General features: G+C 38.2%; 1 protein-coding gene across 1 annotated transcript; it reads left to right on the top strand.

Annotated features, from left to right (window-relative positions):
* The first annotated feature begins 2308 nt into the window (after positions 1-2308).
* Positions 2309-5383, top strand: LOC113750676 (putative leucine-rich repeat receptor-like protein kinase At2g19210). Its single transcript, XM_027294632.1, has 9 exons — positions 2309-2382; positions 2511-3036; positions 3257-3732; positions 3828-3960; positions 4105-4173; positions 4296-4367; positions 4492-4563; positions 4689-4927; positions 5035-5383. Exons 1-9 carry the CDS (start codon positions 2319-2321, stop codon positions 5202-5204), a joined length of 1821 nt encoding a protein of 606 aa, XP_027150433.1. The 5' UTR covers positions 2309-2318; the 3' UTR covers positions 5205-5383.
* The last annotated feature ends 7255 nt before the right edge of the window (positions 5384-12638 follow it).

The raw sequence follows: 12638 nt of genomic DNA, 5'->3' as shown, positions 1-12638 counted from the left end.
TGAAATTGATCACCTTCTGTAAAAGCTAAAAGCTAAAAGGGTAAATTTAAATCTATCAACTTTGTTGAATGCATTGCGCTAGCTAACGTCCACTAGTTTCATCATCTCAGTGACGTTTGGACCGCGTAATGGTGGAAATCCAGTTTAATTTAATGTTCCAAGGTATCCTGTCAGGCTGTTTGTCAGACTTATATACGTATCTTTGTAATATATATACATATATATATATATATAAAATTATAGTAACAAAATACTAGTTGAAATATGCCCACTGGACCATTGACTCAGTGGCCACCACCTAGTTGGTGGGGTGCGAGACAAACTAGGGGGTGGGAGGCAAAAATGCCATATTTAAGTGGCTTGTTTCTAAAAAAAATTCAGGCGGGTGTGCTGTGTATCCATCTGATCCGGTGATGGTTTAGTTCTCTTCGGGTTATTCTTGGATCTCCTTAGGTCCGCCCCTTCCCCTTAGTGTAGGATAGATTAGGTTTATCGTCTCCGAAAAAGAAGAGAAAAAAAAGGGCAAGTGCAACAACTCTTGGACGTCGAATTCATATTACCGCAGTTTTCCTGTAAGCATGAATCCGTGGCATTGCCATAGCAACTAATGTACTTCCAGCCTGTTTCTGTGTCTTAATTTGTCCACGACAACTTTGCCTTGAAGGATGGCAATATGGAAATTCATTGGATGTATGTGAAGCCCGTTTGGATGGTATGATTTGAAAACAAAATTTTCAAATATTATTCTGCTTATGTTATATATACAATTCTCATCCATCTTTTTTATTTCAGGTATATCACATAATGAAAGATATTATAGGATTATTTCAAATAATTCTTTCTAAATAATCTCGGGTCCAAACACAAGTAATTTGTTTCCCAGTCACAAACATGGCTAGTTTGGAATGATTCTGTTTTGACAGCCATTGTTTCCCATTAACTTTCAGTTAGCCTAGAATTTTGATTCTATTTGAATAGCTATTATTTGGTCAAAAATTATTTGTTTACATCACAAACATAATTTTCAATACACATTTTTATCTTTTTAATCACATTTTTATTTAACATACTTCACATCACAGATAGTATTACAGTAATTATTTCAAATCATGTTTCAATAATCTCCTATCCAAACACACCTGAATTCCTAGGGAAAATTAATGACCAGATTTGAATGCCACATCGAAAATTCTTTGAGAATTTGGATGGATCTACGTTCTCTTGAATCTCTCTCTCCGTTTCTCTTCCTTCTTTTTAAGGATCTTTAAGTATTTGGCTAGCCTTTTATCTCTAATTCTTGTTTTTAGTCTGTGCATCTCGTAATGTTGTTGTTTAAATTCAGCGGCGTACTTCACGAAATTCAATGTAGTTTCCTTCGAGCTATAAAATAAGGGCAAGTTGGTACCCATTATTCCGCACGCAGTCCGCAATCAACAATCTCAAATCATACGCTAATCTTTGATCATCAGCCATTGACTGACTTACCAAACTAATCAGAAGTCAACTCGACACCATCATTGACATCGATGCAGCTCCAGTTGTAAATTTTGACCCCTTCGATCATCCCACATGCCTTTCTTTTTTTTCCCCTTTTTTTAACCTTTGTCAGCTTTTGGCCGTGGCGCATTGGCAAGAAATAATCCATATAAGTTGACTTAGCGAATCGGCAACCCAAAGTCAACGTCAACCGAAGAACAGGAGCCTAAGAAGATGAGTAATGATGAAAGAATAAACTAATAAAGAGAAACAAAAAAAGCATATTGTCATCCGTAAAATCGTTAGTAGTTTTTAACTTCACTTTCTTAATGCAATATCTTTTCTTTCTCCAAAAAAAAAAAGAAGTAAATTTGACGCATCATCAACTTCTCATCCTGCAATTTGATTGGTTAAAAATTTAAAATAAATGAAAAAGAAACGTAGGCTGAACTTCTCTCTCCCAAAAAGAGAAAACAAAACTTCATCGGATTCTCATACTTTAATTCGATTGGTTAAAGTAAATGAAAAAGAAATGTAGGTTCAACTTCTCCGTTCTTTGATCAAGACTTTGTACATTTTCATCTAATTACACCATTTTTTACTTAGAATAGTTTTTTTTTAAAAATTTTTTTATTGATAAGTGAAATGTTTTAAATTCATGATTCCTTACAATCCCTCTCACGTACTTCCCAACCAAAACCTACCCATGCTTAGAATAGTTGCTGAACTGTTTCCTCGCATTAGCATTTTTAGAAAGAATATTAAAGTCTGCACGTCTACAGTATATATTCATATAGACCGTCCAATATCTTTCTTCATCTTTCATTTTCAAGCTTGGAGTGATGGCAAGCCATCTGATTTTGCTTCTCGTCTTAGGACTTTGCTTCTTCTCAGTCACCGCGGATGGTAAGCTCGATGCTCGTATTAATTCTAATACAACATTGCCTCTTTTCGGTGCAATGTTTGTTTAACAACTCAACTAGCTAGTAAAAATTTCTCAGAAGTAATTCTTTGCAATTAAACCAACTTTGTAGTGTTTGAGAGCATTGATTGTGGATCATCTGACCTTACTTACACGGATGAGAACTCGATAGTCTGGACGGGAGATGATAGCTTCATCAGCAACGGGTTGCCACAGGCGGTGCAGACTAACAACTCCATATCCCAGGTTATGGACACGCTCAGGGTGTTCACTAGCAGAAAAAAGAATTGTTACTCCATCCAAGCTGACAAGGGCGGAAGAGTTCTTGTTCGTGCAAGTTTTTACTACGGAAACTATGACCAGAAATCTTCCCCTCCTACTTTTGATCTTCAATTTGATGGGAACGATTGGGCCACTGTACAGACCATGATTGACCAAGTTGTTTATTACGAGGTAATTTACGTTGTCAAGGGGGACAGCACCAGCATTTGTCTTGCTCAAACCAAGCCTGATCAGTTTCCCTTCATCTCAGCACTTGAATTCCGTAGCTTGGGTTCAACCATGTATAATCAAGTTGATATCAACCATGCTTTGCTTTTGAAGAGGAGGGTTGCTTATGGTACGAACCAAACCGTCAGGTACGTAAATTCTTTTTCCCAAATTCCCAAATTTCTTAATCAAAAGATAAATCTGGAAGCAGCTTGAGGAATAAGAAAAATCTATCTTCAACAGAGAATCTGTAGATTAATCATAATGTGAGCATGGTGGTTGATGATTAACTAATCTTATGTGTGGAAATTGGGTCCTTAAAATTAACTCCTTTTTTGTGATTTCAATTCCATGAACCAAAAACTTCAGGTACGTAGATGATCCCTATGACAGAATATGGAACCCGATGGACGGTGGGAACGGATTAATTTCTGTAGCAAGTGATGCCATTCTAGTTAATGCTGAAGGAGGAGATAATCCTCCAGAACAAGTGTTAAGGAACGCGGTCACTACATCCAATGTATCTGAATTCATACAACTAGGCACCGGATTTCCTCCTGTTGAAGTTCCAGTTTACATCAACATGTATTTTTCTGAAGTTACTCAGCTCGACTCAACTCAAAAGCGATCCTTTAGAGTCTTCAACAATAACCAATCTTCCTCCGATCCCATTTTGCCACCTTATGGCAATTTCTCAGAAATCTATTTTAGCAACATCACAGTTTCCTCCAACACAACATTTTACTTGGAATCCACGGCTGGCTCGACACTTCCACCTCTAATTAATGCCATGGAAGTATTTTTCATCAGCGACGCGCTAACGGATGGAACTAACAGCAACGATGGTAAGTGGTTGTAAGGTTTAAATAAGAAATTGTGTGGGTTAAATCTTGTAAATTACACAGAACAAATTAAGTGCTGATTTTAAAAAAATATTTAGTGGAAGGCCTAGCTTCGCTGCAAAATTCTTTTGATGCATTACAAGATTGGAGCGGTGATCCGTGTCTCCCAGCTCCATATTCATGGGATTGGGTCAATTGTACAAGTGATGCTACACCTCGCATAACAGCATTGTAATCTATCTTCTCTCTCCTTTTCTTTACTCGAAAGTCGAGATCTGAAAGCAAGAATTAATTTCGTGTTATTTTCTTTTCCCCCCGAATATGCTCATTACTTAATGTAATCTTTTTCTGTTTTTGTTGTCGTCCTTTTTGCAGGAATTTAGGTAGCTTTGGTCTGTCAGGGACCCTTCCAGACTTTAGTTCCATGGGCAGTCTCGAGATCATGTGAGCAACTATGTTAAGAGATACTAGTAATTTAGTTGGTGACTTCATTTACCTAGCATCTGCTCCTCATCTTCTTGCAAACTTAAATGGTTTTCCTTAATTTTTTTTCCTTTGAATCACAGTGATTTGCACAATAACAGCCTGGATGGACCAATTCCTGATTTTCTTGGCGCATTCCCAAACCTTAAACAATTGTAAGACATGTTACAATGACTATTCATGAATATTTCACCGGCCTTAAAAGAATGTCATAAGCCTTCATTTCCACACTTGCTCATCGATCAATACCCAATTTCTTCCCGTTGGATTTTCCTCCAGGAATTTGGGCGATAACCAGTTCAGCGGCCCAATACCTGCCTCGCTGTCAAAGAAGAACGGCTTAAATTTAGTGTAAGCTTGCTCAAAATTTAATCTCATCTTAGTTTTGGTTCGATTAGATAGAGTTTTCTGTTAGACGGATAAACGTCTATCTATCCATTCACTTATAAGCTGTTATTGATATTGAAATATCTCAGGGTGACGGGCAATCCTGACTTGTGCACCTCTGGCAAATCGTGCCAAAGTGCTCCCACGGCTACGTCAGGGAGTCCGGCAGCCAGGTCCTCTAGGGGTGGCAAGAAGAAGAAAAGCAGCAAGGTACCTGTGGTAGTTGGAGTCACGGTTCCGGTTTTCGTTCTCATCTGGGCTGTAGTTGGTGTTCTTGCTATATTACATCATAAGCGAAAATCAGCTGCAATTGCTGCAGTCTCCGCAGGTAAGAGTTTCTGCAATCACAGACAATATACATCTAAGATGATTGTTTTGTATGTGATGCTAATTAACTAGTTTGTCAATATCATATCTTATATATGAATTGTGTAGGTCAAAATGGAAATGGTGGAGCTAATACGCCCAATGGGGCAGCAATAAATCCTCAAATGATTGGTAAAATTGGCATGGCTGTTATGAACGAGTTCAAAGTGAATGTGGACGAACAGGGCACTTTTTCAGAGAATACTAGCAGTACCAATGGAACAACGCAACAGGCCTGAGAATGGAATCGCTTGTGAATTTGGCCATCTATTTTCCGTTCCCCCCCGGGGCGGCCCTTTCCCCTTTTACAGCTCAATTGTAATTTCTTTCTTCATAATGTTCAGTCCTAAATGTTGTCCCAATAGTTGTGTCAATTTCTACAACTGGATTCTTTCTAAAATCATGTACATTTATAGGGATTTCGACGTCTGTCAATGTACCATTTGCCTTTTTTGCGTGGTCCATGAATTTTTCCTTCATCATTTGAAGCATCAAAATCAGATGGATAAAACTATGTCGTGAGGACAGTGATAACGAGTCCTGGAATGACCCCTTTTTTTTTCCTGAAGTAGGGTATTCTGATTTATGCTAGACTAATCTCTCTGCGGTAGTGTAGATTCCGCTCCAAGATGCACTACACGGTAACAGGCGGAATTCGAAACGATGACCTTTATTTCAGTCTCTGAAAATTTAAAAGCGCAACACCATCGAAATTTCTGCACAGCATTTTTCCTTCAAAATCAAAAAGTCCACCGGCAGGAACGGCCCGTTTTCTCATGAAAGGTTTAAATTGAGAAAGGGCAATAGAAAATTAAAATTTCATCGTTTAAAATGTAAAAGTGCGAGTATGTGAGGCCAAGTCAATATAAACGAAAAAACGTTTTTCAGTTGGCTACAACTAACAAGAGACATCACATCTACTTTAAAGGCCCTAATTAAGTAAATAAGGGGAATTAAGTTGATCTGTGATGATGAACCAAAAGCCGAACTCATGTGATAAAATTGAAAAATGAAGATAGAAAATCTGCGGTTAATTAGTCATCTTGTTAATATCATGTCTTGAGCATTTTCTAGGTCAAAATGGAAATGGAGGAGCTAATACGTCTTAACGGGACAGGAATAAATCCTCAAGTGATCGGTGAAATTGGTGTGGCCCTTACGGACTAGTTCAAAGTGAATGTGAACAAGCAAAGCACTTCTTCGGAGAATACTAGTAATAATAATGAAGAACTTAAAACCAGGCCTGAGAATGGAATTCCATTTGAATTATTTTTCCAGGGTTCAATTGGAACTTCTTTCTGCATAATGACAGGTCCGATAAGTTGTCTCAACAGTTGCATCAATATTTCTCCTACTGCACTGTTTCCAATGTCATTTTTGCATTTCTTAAATGTCCCATGAAAATTTCCTTCCCCAGTTCGAGAATCAAATCAGGTGGGCAAAATTATCTTGTGCAGGGAGGGATAACAAATTATAGACTATTTGTTTCAATGTCATGTTTAGAAATGCAAACAGCTCTAAAAAGTCAACCGGGACTAAAGGAGCTAGAGGTTGTCATAAATTCTTTTCTCATGAAAAGATTCTTGTTTTTAATCACAAATGACTAAATTCTGATATCCCTCCAATAGGAAGACTAATTCAAAGAGAATGATTAGAGGGGACGAACCTGACAACTAGGAAGAAGCAGAAAAATTCATGAACAGTCTTCGCTGGTCGGTGTTCATATTTAACTATTTAAGGGATGCTCTGGTAGTATCCTGACTTGCCTTGAGTCACACCTAGATCACTTGTCAAAAGTTGTAATAGCGCATTATTTTTCCACCAACAATGTGTTAACCATAATCTTTCATGCTGTTCTTCGTGATGAAAGCTTCAGAGGCTACCAAATTGAGAAAAAGAAAAAAAAAAATCTCGTAATATGTCAATTTAAAGTAAATGCATCAATTTGATCTTGATGCATTAATTTCTCTGCATGTAGGCACATAAGCATTGTAATGTTGTCAGATATAGTTTACAAATCATTTGAAATACATGTAAAAAACTTCAAATAGACCAATCTTTATCCCACATCCCATGTAGCTGAAAGATGTTAAAAACTAAAGTATACTCTTGGTACATGTTATAATTGAAAGAGAAAAATGTGTGTGAAGACATGGGAATGTTGTCAGCGAACTGGCCAGCAAAGTGGCGAGTCTTGTCAGATTTGCAGATTGTTTATCTGTCACCGACTCTCAGTTCTCATAAATCAAAGTCTACGTCTTTCTGGCATTTACTTTAAACAAGACTTCATTGTCAACTAATAATGGTCAGAATACACATAATTACGAGCATACCCCAAGCCCACCAATGCAACTCCTAAATTCATCTTTTCTTAGTTGTCCGACATTGTCAAGCATGGCTGAGCACTCAGTGATTATTCTTCTCTTGGCAGTTTGCTTTTTTCTGGGATCATCTGATGGTAAAAACTCATGGAATCTATCAATCTTATGCATACAATACATATTTTCATACTGCTTTCCATCCTCTTCTCTTTACATGCGAAATTCCAATGTAACATGAATGATGAAACTAGCAGGGAGGACATTGGAGAATAAAGTTTCTAATGTTCGCAAACTCGCTGATGCAATCAACGCAACAAATCCTAATGATGGTTGGCATTTCTATTAGTTTCTTTTATGCAAGTTACTCCTTTTTTTCCCCTTTTCTTCGTCGATCTCATGCAACATTTTTATTGCTCGATCCATCAATCAGTACAAGGGTTAGCTGCACTTGTTCTTCAATTCCAAGCTCTGGCACTGATTGATGGATCTGATGACCCTTGTCTTCCAACCAAGTGGACTTGGATCGATTGCAGCAATGATGCCTCACCTCGTGTAACAGCACTGTAAATCATAGCGGTCAACATCGATTTGTATACGCAATTCAATTGCTTCCAGTACTTTGTTGCTCATTGGATCTAACATAACATTTTCAGGTATCTTAGCAATCAAAATTTGTTTGGATTTCTTCCAGATTTTAGTACAATGGATGCTCTTGAGACAATGTAAGTTAGTAAAACAAGGTCTTCTGCAAGCTTATATGGTAGAATTATTTTGTGCTCTTTTTATTCTGAGATTTTCTGCAGAGATATGGACCATAACGTTTTAACAGGATCCATTCCTAGTTTTCTGGGGACCTTACCAAATCTAAAAGAACTGTAAGTGAATACATATACGGAAGTGCAATTGGCAACTTGCTTAACAATGGTATTGTTTGTGACAATGAGTAATCAGATTATCTCATATCTATCAAGGAATTTGGCAAATAATTTATTCAGTGGACAAGTTCCAGCCTCAATATTGCAGAACAAGAAGTTGAATACAGAGTGAGCTGATTCTAATCTTCTTCAACTGCTATGTTAATGACTCATTGGAATTACTCAGGCTTTTTAATGAATTTATTAAGTATTCTTCTGGCATCCCAATTGTTTGATTTACAGTTTATCTGGAAATCCTGCGTTGTTCTACCAGACACCAGGGGGGAACAGTCCCAGTTTTGGAGGGACTTCTGAAACCCCTAATTTTGGAGATACTTCTGAAACCCCTTATGTCTATACAACCAGAAGAAAGAAGAAAAGCAAACTACCAGCAATTATTGGGAGCACAAGTTCAGTATTTGTTGTTTTTTGGGTTGTCGTTGGAGCTATCGCAATGTTCCGCCACAAAGCAAAGACAGCAGAGGCAGTTGCACAGGCTACAGCACCAGGTTAATCCTTATTTAACTCCCTAACGGGGAAAGATTAATTGCACTAGTATCTCTTTGCTTCTTTTTCACACCAGGCCTAGCCCTTGTTCCATCTTCCGTGAGGTGTAGCTGTGGCCTATGGTTTGCCTTCATAAATTGCTTTTGCTTTATTCAGTAGTACTTTTTATGAATGCAGGTCAAAATGCTGGAGCCAACAAGCACGCAGAGATAACGGAAGAAACGCCTATCAATGCCCAATCCGGTGCTGTAAATCCTTAACTATGTTAATAATTCACGTTCTTCAATTCTCTCAGCCTTAGTTTATCTTTCTCCTGTTCCCTAATTATGTGTAGAGGATTGGCTTATGTTATTATTATCTTTTCCTCTTTTCAGTGTTTTTTCTTTTTTCTTCTCTTTTGGTAATCTATGTAAGCTTTCCAAGTTATCCTTTCTATACATGAGGCTGTTTCCTAGGCTTTGTAACGTTACATGGTCAGTATCGTGACACCTCGTACTTTAGACTCTTTTAAATTATACTAAAAGGGTTCTTGGTTCAAGTATAGGAATTGGAATTATAATTGGAATCACGTCCAAAAATTCAGTATGGAATTTGATTAAGAGTATCATTACAATGACTAGTGTTTGGTATATATTTATAAGGTTTTGGAATCAACTTATTTTTTATTTTTTTCTTCTTTCTCTTCCCGCTTCCTTCTTCCCAATTCTTAAGTACTAAATGTTTCACCAAATTCTCTTGAACCACCACCTAACTATTACCAATCAACCTTGCAATCTATGGAGCATGGAAGAGCGACTGACAAGAGATGAGAGAAATACTTACACAAAAAGAAAAAAAAAGAGGAAAGAGAACTAGATGGAGAGGAGCGGCTGCCATGGAGTATTGGAGGAGAGAGAAAGAAAGTGAAAAGAAGAAAAGGAAAAGTGAGAGAGAGATTGACAAGAAAAGAGAGAAAGAACTAGAAAGGATGGAGCTGCTGTCATGGAAACTTAAAGTTGGAGGGGAGAGTGAAGAGAGAAGAAAGAGAGAAAAGGATGATAATCAAAGCCGGCTTTGGAAGATGGGATGAGAGAGAAAAGACGAAAGAGGAAATCTGATGATAAGATGCAGTCATACAGGTTGGATTGACCTAATCGAGTGATGAAAATAACGTGTTTTTTTTTTTGAAGTTTTTGAGTCAAATTTGGGAATCCATCAAAATCTCCCAATTTTTGAAGTTTTTGTTGGGGGATTGAGAATCCCCAAATTTTAATGATTCAGTCCAAGATTTTGAATCTAATACATGTAACCCAAACAGCAAGAATTGAAATTATTTCAATTTTTGATATCGATCACCTTTTACCAAACGACACCTAAATTCTAGATTCATATCATCTTAGTGAGAGTTTATCCTAATCGACCCTTGCACTTAATTTAATTTTTAGGATCTTCTCTTATTTTTCTTATCGTTCAATTGATCCATAAAACCAATTTGTTAAACTCGTGAGGCCTCAAGTTGACATTCTCCACATTTTCTTGGGCCTAAATGCATAGTTCGAAACTTTGAGGGCTGGGTCGTCACAAATATCCTCCCTTTTTGTATATCGTCATTTGAGTTGAAAGTTTTATGTTTCGAAGCACGTTTAATCTTTTCACCTCAACAGTGAAACAGAACTACTATTGAGTTGAGAGCTCAATTACAAAAGACTCAGGTCATAAATTGCGCGAATTTAGAATCCGAACAATCTCCTACCGCCCCACTCCACATAATTTTGAGGCCCCAAATAATAAATATCATGACCATCAGAAGTAATTTGTTATCACAGCCTTAGAGCCAGGTGGTAGTACTGGTAGAGCTGTTAAACGAACCGAGCTGTTCGTTAGCTCGGTTCGTTTCGGCTCGTTCGTGTTCGTTAAGGCTCGTTCGAAAGCCTTAAACGAACGAACACGAACGAATTTTTGTGTTCATTTAATAATCGAGCGAACACGAACATGTTCGCGAATTTTAACGAGCGTTCGCGAACAAGGACATAATTGTCATTTGACAAATTTTAGGGTTACTCATAAGAAATTCTAAAACTTTCCCCTTCCCTTCCCAACCTTACTTTTGTTTTCCTTCCCCATTGGCTGCTGCCGAAAATTTGTACTTGTCTTATGGCTGAATTTTTATATTTGAAGGACAAATTACTTTGTTTTATTTGTTGTTTTTATGTTAATGTTGGTTATGCAGTTATTGAATAATGGAATTTAGTCATTTAGTATTTTAATTATTTTTTAGGATGATTAATGATTTGTGTGGCATATTTAAGGCTTAGAATAATCTGGATTCGAACTTTTCGAGCGTGTTCGCGAACGGTTCGTTTATGTTAAACGAGCCGAACACGAACACGAACACGAACATGAACTTTACTTAACGAGTCGAACACGAACACAGATTTAGAATTCGAAAGTTAACGAACGAACACGAACGGAGTTCGAATCGCTTAACGAACAGAGCTCAAACATGAGATACTCGGTTCGTTTCGGTTCGTTTACAGCTCTAAGTACTGGTAAGAAATGCGACTTCTCCTAGATGAACCAAATCATCCCGTATTGAACCCCCCTCCATCGCACAGAAGAATTGAGCTTTCTCAACTTTCCCTCGGACAACCATAAGAGGGTGCAAATTACGCAGAAGGCATAATCAAAATATCCTCACCATAGAGGAAGGCTTTATCAACAGAAGCAAATGGAAGGCCAGTAGACCACCCTCTGTGGCGGTTTTTTCCTTGCACAGAGCCCTTAGGGCTTTTCCCTCTCCCTTGATCACACAGATTTTCGATGTCGTCCAGATGTCTGAACCCACGAAATAACACACGAGCCTCCCATGTGGAAACGCAAATGAGCCCAGCTTAGTCGAGACATGTAGTTTATCTTTTATACTAACAAAATGCCTGTAGGAGTCGAGTACTTCCATAACCAGAGTGCTTCTCCTGCTTCGATCTAGGAAAGGAAGGGTAGGTAGAGAAAGCCAGGAGTTGTAACGAGGATCATAAACCTCAAAGCAGGGATCAGACAGATTTTCGAAGAGAAAGGGTGGCCCAGCATGGACACAGATATATAATATAAGGCCACCAATTTCCGCTAGAATGCGAAAGGTTTTCGCATGGCTTTAGGTGGAACTTGGTCAACTCGCCCTTGCCCTTTCTGGATAAATCGAAGGACATAGTTTTGTGCTCCAATCAGCTAGCAAGGGAGATCTGCATCGGGATTTATCACGTACCCGTAGCCCAAAAAAGTAGAACTCGATCGTCTTTTACGTAAATGAAACCTGCACGGTACGACAAATCTTCATTATTCTTCTCCCAGAAAGCACTACTTCTGCAGCAGAATAACCGGAAGAAGCATCAGCAGCGACCGAGCTGTCAACTGGTATCGATTCTTCTGTGGGAGAATCGGACGAAGAACCATCATCACTCCAATTCCAAGCCCTCATCTAGAGTAGATTCTTCCATAATGGAACTCAAAGAAGAACCAGCAGCAACCAAACCCTCAACTGGAATAGACCGCACAGAAAAAGGCAATGACCGATCAACTAGAATACGGCATCACACGCGCAAAGTTGCTTTTCGCAATCTGGGTTTTGCATGTCTGCTGATGTCCATTGCATGTCTGATGATTTCCTTGCTGGTGGACTCACAATGTTATCAACCTGTAATCAGGAGATAAAGAGAGACATACACCTGTATCTTTTATAAGCTCCAAATCCAGCCATAGGAAATATTCAACAAATGAAGCAAGCACACACATAAAGATTTACATGGTCAATTTAGACTACAAAAATCCATAACCGTCTCCAACTCCTAAAGCCCTCAGGCCTCCGCCACCCAAAAACGTAAAGATGAACCCAGATTAAAAAAAAAAAAAAGGGTTAGATAAAGAAAGGATATTGTTTTAGCTAAAAGAGTAAACA

This window comes from Coffea eugenioides, chromosome 1 (assembly GCF_003713205.1).
Source record: "Coffea eugenioides isolate CCC68of chromosome 1, Ceug_1.0, whole genome shotgun sequence".
Taxonomy (NCBI): Eukaryota; Viridiplantae; Streptophyta; class Magnoliopsida; order Gentianales; family Rubiaceae; genus Coffea; species Coffea eugenioides.
Note: the sequence above shows the minus strand (reverse complement) of the source record. Positions and strands in the feature narration are given on the sequence as shown.

Coding starts and splice junctions, on each gene's coding strand:
- LOC113750676 (XM_027294632.1), top strand. CDS start 2,319: ATGGCAAGCCATCTGATTTTGCTTCTCGTCTTAGGACTTTGCTTCTTC. Junction 3,733..3,827: donor TGGAACTAACAGCAACGATG/GTAAGTGGTTGT, acceptor AAAAATATTTAG/TGGAAGGCCTAGCTTCGCTG. Junction 4,564..4,688: donor AAGAACGGCTTAAATTTAGT/GTAAGCTTGCTC, acceptor GAAATATCTCAG/GGTGACGGGCAATCCTGACT.